This window comes from Galeopterus variegatus, unplaced genomic scaffold (assembly GCF_000696425.1).
Source record: "Galeopterus variegatus unplaced genomic scaffold, G_variegatus-3.0.2 Scaffold1497, whole genome shotgun sequence".
NCBI lineage: Eukaryota > Metazoa > Chordata > Mammalia > Dermoptera > Cynocephalidae > Galeopterus > Galeopterus variegatus.
Window position 1 is genome coordinate 151,140 of NW_007727608.1, and position 17,600 is coordinate 168,739.

At 65.4% G+C, this 17,600-nt stretch overlaps 1 protein-coding gene across 1 annotated transcript in view; it reads right to left on the reverse strand.

The window, feature by feature from the left end:
• Window positions 1–17,421, reverse strand: part of PLCH2 (phospholipase C, eta 2) — a 36,449-nt gene extending 19,028 nt beyond the window's left edge. Inside the window, exons 1-5 of the mRNA XM_008577344.1 lie at window positions 17,359–17,421; window positions 6,067–6,213; window positions 4,099–4,342; window positions 3,772–3,901; window positions 1,825–1,995 (exon numbers count right to left, since the gene is read on the reverse strand). Coding sequence (XP_008575566.1) covers window positions 1,825–1,995; window positions 3,772–3,901; window positions 4,099–4,342; window positions 6,067–6,213; window positions 17,359–17,401 — 735 coding nt within the window. The 5' untranslated portion in view covers window positions 17,402–17,421. The remainder of the gene's footprint in view (window positions 1–1,824; window positions 1,996–3,771; window positions 3,902–4,098; window positions 4,343–6,066; window positions 6,214–17,358) is intronic.
• Window positions 17,422–17,600: the final 179 nt, after the last annotated feature.

Sequence of the window (17,600 nt, forward strand, 5' to 3'; positions counted from 1 at the left end):
CATCCTCCCACCGTCGCCACCGCCTCCTGCCCTGTGTCCGATTACATCAGTGCTGACCACAGAGGAGGAGATGCTTGAGGGCTAGGGCCACTGGCCACCTCCAGTGTCACGTGACTTGGGACTCAGTGGCCAGCAGGACTACCAATAGGTCACAAGTCCTTTGAATAGCTCGCTCTCACTGAGGATTTTTACAGCAGGGGAGGTGTCTTTGGCTGGGCCACCCCCCACTGCCATGTAAAGGGTCCTGAGAGCTGTGGTCCAGGGTGGGCCTGGCGTGGAGCAGAGGCCCATGTGGGGGGAGCGGCAGGAGGGTGAGGACATACATCTCCTCCTCCTTCAGACCCTCCTGCTGTCTGCCTGAGTCCGTGCATGGTCACCCCACAGGAAACCTGAACACCGCAGCCCAGCCATGCCCCAAGAGTCAGAGGCCAAGTGACCCACTGGTGGGGCTTCCAGGACGTCCCCAGGAACATGGCGGGGGTGGGGTAATTGGGGGGAAGGTGGGCAAAACGGGCCAGAGCACAGAGCCGGCAGCAGGCCCAGGGAGGCCCAGAGTCCGGGACGCCTGGCCAAGGGCTCCGATCGCCTGCCAGAGGACACTGTTCCAGAAAGCTTGGGGCAAAGGTCAGGGAGGGAAGGGTGGGCCAGTGCCAGGACAGAGGACCCGCCGTCCAGGCCACGTCCCCCACAGCCTCATAGCGATTCCGCCCACAGTGGCTGAGCAGGAGTGAGTCCCCCTGGGCAGTGGATCCAGCCAAGCTGGTGCCAGCCTCTCCTGCCTGGGCAAGACCCCCAGGGTTCCCGCCAGCAGAACTACAGAGGAGGCCAGGCCAGGGCAGGGGTGGCCTCCAGGGGCAGGGCACCAACCACGAAGGCGATAGTAGAAGGTTCTGTGTAAAACCCGCACAAACCCAGCCCGGGATCCCGAGGCTGTTCCTCCTGCTGTTCCCACCTCCCAGCCCCCACTCTGCTTGGTGGCGGTGGCCCATAGTCCATCGTCATGACAACTCCGCACAGGTGGCTGCGCAGAGTGGTGGAGCCCTGAGCAGGCCCCAGGCCGGGGCATTTTGGCCCCAAGACTGCCGCATCCCTGCTCTCCTCCCTGAAGAGGATCTGTGAGGGCTCCAGGAAGCTGGTCCTTCTCACGAGGGCCCTGCCAGCCCCAAGGGTGGGTCCACATGCCATCTGAGCCCCTCGCAGAGGAGAGGTGGCTCCACGGGGCTCTGGTTTGGCTGGATCTCCACATCCTGCCACCAGAGCAGGCGGTACCTGGTCTCTGCCCAGGTCCAGACAAGGGGCCCAGATCCCTGAGCCTCTAGACTCTAGGTCCCTGGTCAGTAGGGCAGTGCCCAGAGAGCACTCGGCCTTGGAATTGGCCTCTAAGGATGGACAGGACTTCCTGAGGTCAAGGTAAGGGGGTAGCTTGCCCCACTTGGCACCAGGAGGCATCTGGGCTTTTGCTGGACAAGTGGGAGAGTGGGGGCAGCAGGCCCGGAGCCCTGCGGCAAGAACACAGCGCAGGACGGCTGAGCCGCGGAAGCCCAGCCCACGAGAGGCTCTGCGCCGGCGACGATGGGCAATCCATGGGCTCACCACCGCAGGTGGGACCCACCCGCTCAGAGGCCCTCGGAGGAGAAACTGCAAACTCCCCCATCCACTTGGCAGCCCTTGTGGGGACCACCCTGGAACACAGGATCTGAAGCTGATTCAGGGGGCCTTGGGTGCCGGGCTGTGACCACCCTGTCCCCAGGCTCCCAGCACACTGTGAACAGGAGCGGAAGGTGGGGCCACACTGCAGCCCCACTGCTCCTGCCCAGCCCTCACCTTCTGCTCTGCCTCCAGGAAGCGCTGCAGGTCGGCAGCGTCCAGGTGGTCCTTGTGGCTGCTGTAGGTGAGCATGAGCAGGTAGAGGTCGCGGCGGGTGGACATCATCTTGTAGAAGGCACAGAACTCCTCGAAGCCCAGGGTTCCCTGCTGGTCATCCGTGTCCGCTTCCTGCAACACGAGGCCTCTGGTTCCCATCCACAGCCCTCCCCCGCTGCCGCCTGCAGCTTCCACAGGGGTCATGCAGGCCCACCCACGCCTCATCAGTCCGAAGCCCAAGCCCATCCACCCTCGTCCACCTCTGTCCCCGTCATTTCTGTGAGCAACAGGACATCTCACTGGGCTCCTGCTCATCCGACCCATCCCTGCCCTACTGTGTGCCATACAAGGTCACCCTACAACTGAGCCCCACGGAGTCACCCCACACTGGAGCCAGCAGCTCCCCACACTGGAGCCAGCAGCTCCCCACAGTGGCTTGAGGTCACATTTTCCTTCCTTCAGCTCCAGAGCCCTGCAGAGATGGGCAGGGAGGCTGGGTGCTTTGGGACCAGGGCCATCTCGGGCTGGCCTGACCACTGTGAAGAAAGGCCACCAGGTCTGTGCCACACAGGGTCTGGGGTCTGAGGCCATGGATTCAGGGCAACAGTCCCCCACCCTCTCCAGAGCCAGGCCTGGGACTTAGCAACACCTGCCAGCCCCAGGCTCAGGGTCTCTCTCGCTGCCCAGGGCTTCCCCTAGGCAATCTGGCTGGACATGGCCAGAGGGACCACGGGTGCCTGCTGTGTGCCCACAGGCCCAGCGTCCTCACAAAAGGTGCATCTTCACAAAAGGGTTTCCTGGAGCTCCTACCACGGAGCATTTCCAGCCAGGACTTGGAGTTGGGACCTTCATGCCCCAGGAGCCTGTACCTCGTGCCCGATCCAGTGAGGCGCATTTGTGCCCCCACCTCCAAGGGCTGCTTGGGACCCCACATCCTACCTCACCCTGTTGCCCAGGTCCTGGCACAGCCCCACCGCTGTGGAAGGGCCCACCGACCGCAGAGCTGCCCCAGAGGCTGGGGTGGTGGTGGACATGGCTCAGCCCCAGGCAGGCAGCAAAAGCGGGTGCTGGTGAGCAGGTGTGAGCCAACGAGCTTCGTCCCCACCGGGGCCTTCTGGCGGGACTCCATGGCCCCCAGTCCTCAGCAAGCACCTGCTCACCACCCTCACTTGTGCAGATCCACGTGCTCCAGGGGGCACAACTGCCCATCCATCATGCGGGCACAGCGGGCTGCCAGGCCATGAGCATGTGCGCATGCGTGCGTGTGCATGCACGTGTGTCGGGGGGTGCAGGGGCCTGGTGCGCACGCCCCCAGAACCTTCTTTCTGGCTGCAGCAAAGCAATGAGGCCCCAGGGCTGGGTTTGCTGGCTCAGGCTCTGCCCTCCCCAAACCAGGACCTGCTGACGGGCAGAGTCCTCTCCTCGGCCCGCAGGGGTTCCGGAAAAAGAGAAACTAATTACAGACAATAAAGGCCATGGCTCAGCTGAAGGATGCATTTTCATAACTTCTAGCACCAGGGGGTTGGGGCCAGAGGCGGCATGGGGCAGGTAAGGAGAGCTGCTGCCTGCAGGACTGGTGCACCCCATTAAGCCTGTGGGGTCACGGGGGGCTGGAAAGGGGACGTGGCTTCATGTGGGCGCCTGTCCCAAATGCCAGTCCACTTGCCTGGTGCTTGGCCCCCTTCCCTGGGAGCTGGCAGAGAGGCCCAGCACAGCCGCAGAGTGGCGTCCCAGTGGCCCCTGACCACCCACCCCTCCACAGCTCCACGGGGCTGGTCATGCTGCCCTCTCCTCAGCTGCACAGACCACCCCGCGGGCCCCTCCAGCCCAGGCACCACCGCAGCCCCGCGCGGCCCCGGCTGGAGCCCTGGTGGGGACGCCGAGCATCGTGGCCGGCCCGGGCTTCACCTTGAACATCTGCTTCACCCTCTGGCGGGGCAGGTTCACGTTGAGCTTGTGCAGCAGCTGCAGGACCTCCCCGATGCTCAGGCTGCCGTCCCCATTCTTGTCGGCCTCGTCAAATGTCTGCTTCAACCACTTTGGGGCCGAGTCAGGGGCCAACGCAGCTCCACAGGCCCAGCCCCACCCCACCCCCCATCCCACCTGGGCGGGAGGAGTGGGGGACCCCAGCCCATGTGCCCCTCCCCCGCTCCCACGTGCGCCCTGGCGAGGGCCGGTGAGACGATGGAGGGTCTGTCCCTGGGATCTGTCCGCGCCCCCTGCACCCAAGGATATTGGTCCCTGGTGCGCTGGCGGCGGGCCAGGCTGTCCTCGTCGCTGATGCCGGCCATGAGGTAGCGCAGGCCCGTGACCCAGGTACGCGCCTCATCACCACTGGAGGAGACCAGGTCCAGGGACTCACGGTGGCTGCCGTGGTAGATGCTGAAGCAGCAGTTGGGGTCGAAGCTGCTGTCGGGGTAGCGCTGGAAGATCTCTGACTGCCGCCCCTCGCTCACCTCCTGGATGGAGTCGATGGAGACTGCGGGCGCGGGGGAGGGTGGCGGGTCACAGCCTCTGGGGAGCACAGCCTCTGGGGAGCGCAGCCTGGAGCTCTGTGCTCTGGCCACCCACACAGCAGGCCCTCCCTGCAGGCCGGGTTTCAAGAAGTAAACGTGTAAACGTGCTTGGCTCCCACCCCGTTCTGCTCTGACCCTGTGGTCCTCTCCCACCTCCCTCTGGATCTGAAGAAGACAAGCCCCCCAAAGAGATAGGGGCTGCCTCCCCCGTTGGCAAACCCATTTAGCAGAGTCCCCAGAGCGAGGCGGCTGGGAACAACCAACTCCCTCCATCAAGCTCCGGCCAACTCTTCTCCCCATTCTGAGAGAGGCGGTTGCCAGCGCGGCCAGCCCCGTGATGAGCTCTGGCACAGCAGAGGGTTGCCGGAGGTGCAGCGGGTAGCCAGCGGCTTGCGGGGTCCTGGCTCAGTGTGCACCAGCTCAGGTTCCACCAAGGGCGTCATTACTGGCCGCAGTGTCCAGGGCTCTATGGAGCCTCTGCTCAGGAGAATCTAGTTCCCTGGCATGTGCGTGGCAGTGGGGGGCATATGGCCCCCAGACTTGGGAGGGGCTGGTGGTCCAGGGAAGCCCACCGGGACCCTCCAAGTCCAGGGTGGGCTCTAAGCACCCAACTGGGTCTCCCCACATGCCAAGGGTGGGGGAGGCTGGAGGGCCCATCTTAGTTCCGTGTCCTCAGGTCCCAGCCTGCAGTTTCTGCCCAAGCACCCCTTCCCCAGGGGGCCTCCCTGACCTCGCATCTACCCACCCACTCCGTGCTGCCAGCCTCTGTATTTTCTACAGGGTTCAGCACGTCGTGTGGAACTGCTCATCTCGTGGCTAGAACACCAGCTCCACATCTGCCAAGTCCCCACAGGAAGCCCAGTACCAGGAACAGTGCCTGGCACAGAGCAGATGCTCCAGCCTGGGCGCTGGGGCTCCTCCTGACTGGGCAGCTTCCAAGTGGCTCCACCCCCCCAGCCCAGAGGGCAGTCCCTGCCCCGCTCCTACGCTGACTACTGGGGTCAGGAGCCCCCACTCCAGGACACCCTCTCGGGGGCTCCTGCAGTGTGGCTCTCTCCTGGGGCCCTGTGGTGGCAGCATCCTTGGCAACCACTGGGCTGAGGCCCCACCCTGGTACACCTGGATCCTGCCTGTCAGCAGAGCCACCGGAAATGTCCCTCTCCTGGACTGGGAAGACTCCCAAGCGTCTCCACCTGATCCCTGGGAACCATCTGGTTCCCTCCCTTCCGCAACCCTACCTGTCCTCCCTGCACAAAGCCTCCCAGCTCAGGCAGCCCCCGCAGCCTCCACACCCCATGCCAAGTGCCCCCATGCCAGGTTGCCCGGGCCAGCACTTGGCACCCCAGCCCACCCGCAACATGCCCCAGCCAGGGTCTTACTCTGTTCACAGGGAGCTCTCAAGTCCCTGCTAGACCGATTGCCCCTCACCCCGTCCCAGCATTTGGCACAGCACTGGGGCCATTCGGTCCCCCTGAGTCCTAGATAGCTCTGCCAGGAGGGCAGCGGGCTGTGGGCCCCTGACCCTCCCCACCCCCAGGTCCAGAGGTCTCTGCAGACGTCTACGGCCAGCTGAGGCTGGAGACGTCCAGGGCTCGGGGTCTCCCTGCCCCTCAGTTGCCCAGCGACTGCTCTGGAAGGGTCCCCCCCGTGTGCCCCTGCCCCCTGCGCCCCCGGGCTGCCCACTCACTCTTGGCCTTCTCGTTCTTGCGCGAGGGCCGCCAGCGGATGCAGGAGCGGTGCTCGTCCAGGTAGTAGAAGCGGACCAGGCCCTTGGAGCTGCCGCGGAGCTTGACCATCTGTGTCCCCTCCTGCATGGCACTCATACATCGCTCCACTGGATACAGACGGACAGACCGGCACAGAGAGAGACAGACATGGACGCCTGTGAGTTCTCGGCAACACGACCCTCACTGCAGCCTGGTCCCTGCCACCCACCCCAGGACCCCGTGTGCCCAGGGCAGACACAGAACCCGACCATCCACCACCCACCTGCCCACTATGGGGCCAAGACCAGGCCTGGTGGGCTGCTGCCACCCCAGGTGCTGGCCAAGGGACACCTTTGTCACACATCCGGGTCCCTGCCTCCCTCCCCTGATGGCCCTGGGGACTGAGGGCCCTACAAGGTGCCAGACAAGGTCCTGCTCTTCCCCACTCAGTCCAACCCCCCACGATCTGGACCTGTCCAAGCAACCACTGATAACCTGAGCAGGACCTGGAAAGCGCTAAAAGTAACCAAGGCTAGAACTTGAGGGGACAGAGGCATGATGGCTGAGCCAGCCCTCAGGAGCCACTGCATAGAAGACCCCATGCCTGGTGCATGGTGCTTCGGGCAGGCAGCCACCCTGTGCCCAGCCTGGCTGCCAGCCCCTGCCACAGACGGCATCATCCACAGGAAAGCCACCTTTCCCCACGTACAGCTAGGATGGCACCCACGCCCCGAGGCCACAGGGAGGCCCCGCCCAAGGGCGCAGATCTGGGGAGCCAGCTCTGGATCTGAGCTCCACAACTGCACCCTCCCCAGAGCCACCTGCCTGTCTCCCCCATCTCCTCTGTCCACTTGGCCTTCTGTCTGTAGCTTGTGCATCTCCCAGCATCTCCCAGTTCCCAGGGGAAGGGGCGGCAGGCTCCAGGGAGTCCAACCCAGGGCCAGGTCAGTGCCCACCCGCCTCGGGCCCTGCACACCTGCTTACAGAAAGCCCAGGACCCAGAAGGCACTGCCTGCGGAAGCACAGAGTGACTAAACCCATCGAGGTCCGCATGATGAGGGACCCCCCAGGTGGGTGTCCCAGAGGACCACGGGCAGTGCCAGCCCAGGAGGACTTCTTGGAGGAAGCTAATATCTGACCATGAGCAGAAGGGAGCCACAGGCATAGGGCCGTGGCACAGAGAGGCTGGGCTCTCGGGGACATAGGGAGGCGAGGACACAGGTGTGGCTGCAGGGATGGAGGGGAAGGGGTGACGCAGGGGACAGGGACAGGCCCCAGAGGTTACAACAGGGTTCCAGAAGGGGGCAGCCTGGACGGGGCCCTGTCTGCCTGCTGGAGCAGAGACCTGGCGGGGAGAACAGCCCTGACTTCAGGGGCCTTCCATGGCCCCCCAGAGACACACACACGACCCTCCCATCAGCCACCCAGCAAGTCTCCTCCTCCCCAATCCAGGGTCTCACAGCACCAAGGGGCCCTCTGCCCACCTCTAAGGGCCAAGGGCCACTGTGTCTGGCACCTGCCCCCGAAGTGCCAGGGACCCCTCTCAGCGAAAGCTTCAGAGCCACCTGAGCTCCCATGGAGCACGTCCAACCAGCGCCCTGTGTCTGGCCCCACCCTGCCCCAACCCCCTTCCCACCTGGGTTTCAGCCTCCAAGACCCACGTCTTCAGGACACTCAGTGACCCTGGAGGGTGGAGGGGCTGAGGCGTGGGGCCAGCCTCAGCTGCTGGACCCACGTGACCCCCAGACGGAGGCCCGAGGTGGTGGGAGGACAGAGCTTTGTGCAGGGCTGGGATGGGAGACCATGGGCCTCTCGTCCTCCAGAAGCAGCCCCCACCCTCCCAAGGTACCTGGACAGCCCTCACGGTCCCATAGCCTGGCGGCCAGGCAGGCTCTGGCCAGTCCTCAGCCAGGGCACTTCCCTGTACCCTCTTACCTAGTGGGCCGAGCTGCCACCCCGGAGACATCGCCACACTCCCTCCAACCCAGAGCAGCGCCTCCGCCAGGCAGGCCACCACTCCCTTGGTCCGGCTGGCAGTAGATGGCCGGGGGTCGGACATGGCTGGGCGGAGGCTGGAGCTCGCTCACGGAGGCCAGGGAGGGCCGGTGTCACAGCCCCCCAGCGGCAGGTCAGACGGAGGCGCTGTCAGGCACGGGGCTCCGCGGGCCCTTCCCTCTCTCTTCCGCCTCTTCCTCCCCACTGTCGGAGCCCCCTGAAGCCCCCTCAGGGCTGCTCCCAGGCCCCACTGGCATTGGCCCGATCGTCAGCGGCTGTCCCAGTCAGCCCCCAGCCAGCCTACCCACCCTCAAGGGCCACCGAGACGTCCTGAAGAAGCCCTGTCCCGGGGCTGTGGGGAGCTGCAGAGCCTCCGCCCCGCCTGAGCCTCGGCCAATCCCCCGTGCTAATCCAAGCAGCATCCAGCCCAGCTGGCCAGAGGATTTAGGCCAAGGGAACTCCCAGCTGGGGACCAGGAGGGGACCCGGAAGGCAGCAGTGTCATCCGAGGCCCCAGGCTGCCAGACCCATGTTTGGGACTGAGGTATGACCTCAAGACAGTCAGGCAGCCCCTCCTGGGGACCCAAGGAACATGGCTGAAGGGCCTGGGATTGAGGGCATTCACGGGATCACCCCCACGGTACATCCCCCGGCCGTGCGTGGGGTTGGTCCCCACCATCCTGCCCATGCTGGATGCCCAAGGCTGGTGTCCGTCTGAGCCTGGGCCCTGGAAGCCCCTGCTGTCACCCTCACAGGCCCCTGCTACTTACAGGGACCTCCAAGTGGATCCCCACAGTCCAGGTGCGTGTGGGCCTGGAACTGGGGCGGCAGCGGCAGCAGCATCTCGTCCCCAGGCCAGCACCAGCCCGGCTGGACACAGAAGCTGAACCAGGCTGGACCCAGGGCACTTGGGCCCCTCTCAGCTGCAACTCCCAGCACGGGCCAGAGGCCGTGTCCCCTGAGCCCAGGTCTGAAGCTCCCTGCCGCCCTCACCCAGCCCAGGCCCCTGCACTGTGCAGCTCAATCCCAAGGCCCAGCGCCCAGCCTGACCTTTCCCCACCGCCCACCAAGGGCCAGCACCATGCAGGTGGCCCAAGCCCGGGCCGACCTCATCACTGCGTCTTGCCTGGGAGGCTGGACGGGCAGCCCCTCAGGAAGGCCACCTGACCTGGGGAGGGGACCGGGCCCAGCAAGGACCCGCCTGCCCACCCACCAGCCAGCCGGCTGCGGGGCCCAGTGGAGGCCACACCAACCAGAGCAGCCCTGGGGAGTGGGGAGCAACAGAGATGGGGGACTCGTTGCCCAGCCAAGCCCACGGTCCCCGGTCTACCCTGCCCAGACTCTGCAGGGACAGCAGGGGCCCAGGGGAAACTGTGGGCACCATGGAGGGGCAGGCCTCGTGTGAACGCCGGCAGCCTGTTTCCTCCTGTGCCCAGGAGGAGTGACCGCCTTCCCCAGGCTGCACTGGCTCCAGAGAGACTGTTGAAAGTACTCGGGACAGTCACACTTCTCTCCGGCACAGAGGAGAGGAGCCGGGGCCACAGAGCGCAGGACGTGGAGGTGCCACGGCCAGGCAGGCTGGCATAGCCACCAGGGTCCAAGGACGGGGGGTGCAGGCCGTGAGGAGATAGCGAGAGGCGTCTGAGGCTGACCCTGCCCGGCCGGGTCCCACACAATCCACTAAAGCCAAACCCCAGAGCCCGCTGGGAGCCTTGGTCATGGAGGCCTTGGCTCGTTTGTTCGCTGGAGGGTGTCAGCAAATGGCCCCACGTTTTGTGCCGCAGAATTGGATTAAGGAGCCAGTAGCTGCTGGGACAGGAAAGGGGCAAGAGTCCTGGGAGTCCTCAGGAGCCCCTGACAGTGTGCCCACCCGTGGGGGGGGGGCGCCGGAAGCCCAACAGAGCGTCGGGACAGGACTGAGACCAGGAGGCAGGTTCAAGCACTGGGGACGCAGGGGCCATCAAGGACCCCAAGGCTGGATGAGACAGGATGGCCCGCACCCTCTGTGTCCAGGGCCATGCACCCCTTGTCCGTGGGCATGGGTAACGCTGCCACCCCTATCCCACGCGATGTTCCTCCGTGGCACCGTGCCACGGGTCCGCGGGCTCCTGGGCCCAGCCTGATGAACTCTCCTCCACTGCCTTCAGCAGCCTCCCTGTCCCTGGACACACCTGCTGTGTCCCTACCCCGGGTCTAGCCCCAACCTGGGGGCGTTCCTGCCTCCCACCATCTCCTCAGAGCCCCCAGGGCTGGCCAGCCCTGCCCTCGAGCTCTCAGCCATCAGCTGGCGGGGGGCTTGGGTGCCCCATCTGCCTGGGCAGGGGTTCTGGGAGGGGGTACAGGTTGAGTGAGCCTGGTTCCAGCCCCTCCCAGTGCAGGGCCCGAGTGCCTGCAGCCTGGACTCCCTGACCGCTCCTCAGCTGCCCCCGGCCGTAATCCTCCGCTGACCAGGCAGATGCAGGCCCAGCTAATCCACCCCAATGTAGGGCTCTGCAGGTGACCCCTCCACTGCCCTGAGGACCAAGGTGACTCCCCGCTCCACCTCTGACACTGCAAGAGACAGGTGGACACAGAACTGCAGCCGCTGAGTGGAGCCAGGGGAGCCTCAGGCCGCAGGACATTGCAGGGGAGTGCCTGGCCCTGGGAGTGCAACTGGGGGCTTGGACCCCCGAGATGCTGACGGCTCGGCCACCCCAAACCAGGAGGTGCAGGCCCCCTCTTCTACCATGGGCTCAGCTCCCACCCCCCACTTCCATCTCAGCTGCCACCAGCCCTAGTCCTGACAGAGGGGCGGGCAGCAGCACACAGAAGAGCCAAGTACACGCTGGGGGTGACCAACACCCCTACCCCCCAGCTCCTCAAAGCCACAAGGCGGGCAGTGCCAGCCGACCTCCACCCGTCCACACAGGGCCACCCAGCAGCCCCACCCTGGACTCCCTGAGTCACACTCAGGGCGCAGGTCCAGGGACTGAGAAAACACCCTTCCCAGGTGCTGCCCGAGAGCAGACCCACCTGAGGGCCAACTCCTGGAGGTCAGAGGGTGTCCCCCTCCGACAAGGTCACGGTGGGGACTCGGGGGTTGCCCCACCCCAACTCCCTCCACTGCCAGAGCCCTGGTGCGCTTGCCCTTCCTGCCCCGGCCCGGACGCCCACTGCCCCAGCGGACCCCAGGAGGCCCCAGGCCCAGCCATGGTCCCCACACGTGCGGCTGCCAGCTCTTCCTACAGTGCCAGAGCCAGGAGCCCGACAGGTGGCCCTGCAGGGGCTCAGTGGGGTGGAGGCTGGGCCCTCGTCATGCACCACGCCCCGCACACACCAGCGGCACCCCTGCTGGGTCCATGACCCGCGTTACTCCTTCTAGGCCCTTGGATCCCTGCACCCCAGGGCACTACTGAGGCAGGGACCTCGCGGTGCCACTTGCTGCTCCATCCCTGCACGGCTGAGACCCAGCACCCAGCAGGACAAGTGTGAGCAAGGAGTGGACGGGACAGCAGACAGAGGCCACCAAGCCTGCTGTGCGGAGGTGGCGGCTCCAGCTTTCCAGGGCTCAGCCAGCTCCAGCGCTGGCCCTAGAGGAGCCTGGTGCACACATGCACCAGGACAGACGGACTGCAGCCACAACCCCGCTGGGGAGATGGGCCTCAGGCCCCACACTGAGATGCCAGAGGACGGTGCCAAGGTCCTCCTCTGCTCAGCCCCTGCATGGCACGTGGCTGCACCACTGACCCTGACCACCTGGCCCTGGGGTGGTCCTCCCTGTCTCGGTGCCTCAGTTTCCCTGTCATGTAAAGGTGTGCTCCTGCAGCCCTTCCCTCCTTCCCCAAGCTCTGCACAGGCAGCAGCTGCTGTTTAAAGGAGGAAAATCCCACGCCATAGGAAGCCAGGGCAGCGTTGGTTTAATTCTGTTTTTACGGCGGAGATCGATCTTGTCCTAACGCAGGAGGCAACACGGGCCTTGCGGCTGCTCAACACGTGGCCAACAACAGCTCAGCGTCTCCACCTCTCCCCTGGGAAGGCTGGAAAATCAATGAATCTTCCAACAAAACTCACAAATCACACCCACAGGCTTCTGGTGTGTGCACACACGGACGGGCACCTGCGGGAGCCTCAGCCCCCGCCCCCCGCACCTGGATGCAACCCCCTTGCTCAGGCATGTGCGGGGCCCAGGCGCAGGGGACACATCTCCCACCTCCCTGTGTGGAACTGGCTCTGCCCCACCTGCCGGCCCGGCGCAGCCTCGAAGCCCCTTCCCCTTCTAACACTTCTTTCTGGAGGACCTTCAAACGGTTCCTCCCCATGTCCACCCTTCCTAGAACGGTCAGCAGCAGTGGGACATCCAGGGCCTGACTCGTCCAGCCCTTCCCCACCCTGTCCCTTCTACAGCCCCCCGGGGTCCTCAGCCGCTGCCTGCCCCCCGGTGGCCTGAGGTCTTTGTCCCGCGCTGTGTCTCCTGTGGGCCAGCCCAGCAGGCCGTGCGCGCTCAGGTCGGGCTTGGGGTGGAGAGGAGGAAGGAGGCGGCAGCCCCTGCCCAGCCCCGGGGATCAGCCCGTCCCTGGCCCTGCTAGCACAGGAGGGAGGGACGGGCCCACACACATATGGCGGAGATTATTTAAACGTCTGAGAGAAGCACTCGTCCCCCCCGCATGTCTGGGCGCCTCCTCCCCAACTATTTTTATTTTATCAGGAATGTGAGTCGGCTTCCTCAGTCCTCCCCAGGCAGGACTCCCGGGAGCCACACCTGGTGCTGGGGGCACAGGAGCCAGTGGCCACTGCACAGACTGGGGCTCACGGGCCTAGGCCAGCACCTGGGGCCGGCCCCAGACAGGCCTGGGGAAGGGCTGGGGAGGGAACCGCAGGGCACGATGCTCTGCTGGTCGGATACACCGTTTCCTCCAGCAGTGCCCTGTCCGCAGGGCCGGTGGCTGCGGCTTGCAGTGGGACTGGTGAGAGTTCAGGGGGTGGGAGGCCTGACTCCATGGCATCGCCTGGTCCAGCAGTGAGGAAGGCCAGAGGGGCCCTGAGGATGGGCCGGCCAGACTTTGTTCTGCCCACTTCCGTGGCCTCTGGCCCCTCCCCTCCAGTCTGTGCACTCAGACCCCTGCAGGAGCCAGGGACAGCACACATCCTGGTGGCTGGGAACACACACGAAATGGCCAGCCTACTTCCGTGGCCTCTGGCCCCTCCCCTCCAGTCTGTGCACTCAGACGCCTGCAGGAGCCAGGGACAGCACACATCCTGGTGGCTGGGAACACACACGAAATGGCCAGCCATGCTCTAACTGACACACGGACCAAACTGTCCCTAGGCCTGAGCCTCCACCTTCCACCTACCCCAGGGATCCCTGGGGACTCGTCCAGCCAGGTCCTGGACTGCCGGGCAGGGGACTCAGCAGCAGCCTGGCCCATCCCCAGCTGGTGGCACCAGCTCCTGCCAGAGGGATCTGGTCCCCATCAGGCCCAAAGGAAGGGCCAGTGGGGACCTTCCTACTGTCCTGACACCCGGCACAGGACGGTGTCTGACATCAGGAGCTCGCAGCCACTGGACATTCCAAGCAGCCAGCAGTGGCAGCGAGTGATCAGGCCGGGGGTGTGCAATGCCGAGCACCTCCCCTCAGAAATGCCCCTTCTGGTGCAGGTGGTCCCCAGGCTCCTGCCCAAACCGGGCCCCTCCACGCTGGCTCCCAGCCAGCCTGCTGGGCACCCGGCATCAGGCATTCCTTTGGCTGCCCAGCAGAGCCAGGGCCTCCTCGTGACCAGCCAGGGTTGTGTCCAACCCTTAGGAAGGGTCCTTCCCAGGCTGGGCTCCCCTTTCTGTCCCCTACCGTCCCTGGCCATCCCCAGCTGGTGGCGTGCGCAGCCCAGCTCACAGTGGGACATCAATCACCCTCGACAGCTCTGCAGGAGAGGGCTCTGTTAACAGCCCATTTCACAGCTTCCTGTGCCACAGGCACCCATTCACGCGCCCCAGGCTCCTGTCCCTGCATCAGCCACTCGTTTCCCCAAGGCCTCACTGCCTCCTCACTGAGCAGGACCTGCAGGCCAAGCGGACATGTATCCACCTGGCCTGGGGCTCTTGGGGACAGGGCCTCGCCCTCAAGCCACTGCACAGACCCCCTGGAGCAGCTGGAGAGGGAGCGAGGCTCCAGGCAGCCGCTAGAGGGTGGGGGCCATTTCCTGAAAAGTCACCAGATGGAGCCCAGCCTGCCTGTGGGAAGGAGAGGCAGCTCCCATCGAGGGAGGGGCAGGGGGCTGCAGCTCCAAGGGGAGGGTCCTGAGTTGGCCGCCCAGTGGGCAGGGCCAGCCTGCCCCCTGAACACACCCCCAGAGCCCAGGCCTTGGGGGAAGGAGGACAGCAGCTGGCAGGGCCGAGTGGCCACTGGGCAGAGCGGGCACAGCGCCATGGGGAGACGAGGAAATAGAAGAAGGCTGAGCCCACGCGGCCAGGCCCTGGGCGCTGGCCGCTCCGTCCGCCACCGCAAGCCTTGGACAGAGAGGAAGCTCCGGAAACGGGCTGGCCTTCCAAGTTTGACTGTCTAAAGTTTCTCGCCCAGGCTCTGTCCAACTCCTACCCTGCTCACATCAGCCCTGGGGGCTGGGCCAGCTGCCCATCTCTGCCTCCTGCCCTTCAGGGTTGGTCCCCCACCTGCCACCCACTGAGCTACTCCAGGAGGGGCACAGGGGCTGCCTCTGAGAATTGGGCTCCCCAAAACCCAGCCTTTGGTCAGCTCAGTCACAGGGGCTGAACATCGGAGCCGTGGAGAGTTTCAGAAGGAAATAGGGCAGCTGGGCGGACGCAGGGCCCAGGGTCTGGGCAATGTGAGATTGGGACAGCTCCCCTGGGCCCACTGCGGACAGTGCAGTTCAATGTCCCCAAGTTGGGGCTCCATCCTGGTGCCTAAGGACCTGTCTGCTGACAGTGCTTCCCTCAGGCCCCCTCTGGGTTCCCCCTCTGGGGCAGAGCTGGAGGGGCTCCAGAGGACCCAAGCAAGCTTCTCTCTCCTGTGACCGTCAACCATGCAGGTCCCAGCTTGCCACCCTCACCTGGCTGGTGGGGACCCCCATGTCCTTGGCTGCCCAGGTGGGTGACTTCCCAGGAGCCAGAGAAAACATCCCATGCTGGGAAGGGTGTCCACTGCCCCCTCCCCCACCCCAGCAGGAGGTCCATGCCCACCCACCCTCCGCACACAGGAAGTCCGTCCAGCTGGCAGGAGCCCACATGCGCGGCACTGACAGCACAATCCCAGGAAGAAACAAGCGCATCTGATTGCTCATCCCCCTCCTAGGCCCTCCCCCAGCCAACCCGCAGGGAACGTGCAGCCGCCAGGCTCAGCCCCAGAGCAGCCCCTGCACCACCCGCCCTGCCCAGGAGAGGGCACTGCCCGGGCAGGGGCTGGCCCACGGCTCTCCAGGAGAAGGTGCCAGGAGCTGGGAAACCTTCGTCACCAGCTCTTAGCTGTGCAGATGGAGGCCGGACCTGGGACACCAGCCCATCTGCTCTGTTCTCGCTGCACGTGGAGACGGAAGGCCACACCGCTGTGACACCTCCCTGTGCCAGCCGAGCCCCCGCCAGAGGACGGAGGCATGGAGGGTGGGCTCACAGCCACTGCTGCTGGCGGCCGCCCCCCTACCCTTCTAAGACCAGAGCTCTCCCCCCACCAGCTGCAGACCCCAGGCACCTCGGGTCTCTTTGGAACCTGGGGCCTTGGGGCCACCTGGCAGCAGCCAGCCCTTGCCTGGTCAGTAGGTGGCATCCCAAGCCCAGTGGCCAGCCCAGGGCATCAGCTTCGTGGAGCTCCCTACAGGCCAGACAGGCAGGAACACGCTGAGCCTGGCCCTCCTCAGGGCCAGCCCACCCATGGGGGTCCTGCCCTGTCCTGGGGTGTACCTGGAGCAACACAAACACCCATTCAGTCCTACAAGGGCTGAGTGGACTGGCTGCACATGCAGCCCCATCTACACTGGCAGCCCTGTCTACACCGGCCACAGTGTCCTCCACTCGTAAAGAGCATCTCAGCCAGGAGGAGACAGGCGGGACAGGAGGAGAGGAGGAGACAGGCGGCCACAAGGGTACAGGCACTTTGCAGACACACTCGCTTCGAATGCTCACAGCTGCCCTGTGGAGGCCATGTAGGCTTAGGGAGGGTGGGTTCCCTGAGCAAGGTAACACAGCTCATCGAAGGACCCACCCAGGGGCCCGTCCCCAGTCTGCTGCATGCTCCCCGACATGCTCTCCAAGGCTCCCCATCCCCTCCCCGGCATCCACGCCAATCAGAGGGCAAAGCAAGTCGGGTCCAGAACAACCGGGATCCAAGCAAATCTCGAGAAGGCAAGCCCCCTCCTCCTTGGAAACCCAGCCCTTCACCAGGAAGTTCTTGCTGCTGATGGCCAAGCCACTCCTGCTGCAGGCCCAGCCACCAGCCCCGTTCACTCTCAGCCTCTCCCCAGCCCTGGCCTAGACCCAGCACTGAAGATGCCCGCTCTGCTCGGGCAGCCCCGTGGACCACCCCTTCTCCCTCACAGGCTCCCTGCTGCAGGCAGCCCCCAGGGCTCCTGCCAGCCAGCTGTTCCACACTGTTTGCTGGGGCAATGCCCAGCTCCCAGGTCAGGAAGTGTGACAGATCTGAACAGGAAATCTCCAACCCAGCGTGCCAGGGACTGCCTGGCCAGACCACAAACAACCGCCCTGTCCGTGGTGCTGACTGAAGCTCGGGGCCACCTCCACCTGGCTGGAGGAGGGGGCGGGGTGGGGTGCACCAAAAGAGCCCCCAGCGCCCACCCACCCCAGCATCTCCAAACCTGCCCCCTCCGGGCAGTAGGTGTATGCTGGGGGCAGGCTGGAGGTCAGGGAGCTGTGTCAGCACTGCTGGGGGGCACCTCCTCCTGCCACCCACCGGGACTGTCTGGACCTCTGTAGGGGGGACCGTCTCTCAGCGAGAGGTCAGCACAGGGATCACATGGTGTCTAAAACCAGGCTCTTGGTCAGCTCGACCGCGGGGGCCTGAACGTTGGAGCCGTGGAGAGTTTCCGAAGGAACAGAGTGGCTTGGCTTATGCAGGGCCAGGGGTCTAGGCAATCAGGACAGACCCCCGGGCCACCAGGTCTGAGCAGGCTGAGGGGTGTGCAGCTGCTGGTGGGAAATGGGGTCAGTAGCCCATGATCCCAGGGGCCCTGTGGGGAGGTGGTCAAGCACTGCTCCTAAGGGTCAGTGGGTCACCAATGGACAACTCCAGCCTGAAGACCCCACAGGGATGGTCACAGCCTCTTTCCTCTGCCCCCTTACCTTGGTCCCGGCTGAGCCCGCCGGGGGGCCCAGGCTCTTCCATGGCCCGCGGGCACCAACCCCACTGTTACCGGCACGGCCCGAGGGGGCCCGGGCCCCGTGCTGGCCTCAAGCGTCCCCCGAGCTCCAGCCTGAGCCGGGGTGCTCCGCGCACGGTGCCCATGCCCGGTGGAAGCCCGCTGCCGGCACCGCCCGCCGCCCTCAACGGAGGGGAGGGGAGGGGCGGGATGAGGCCGCAGCAG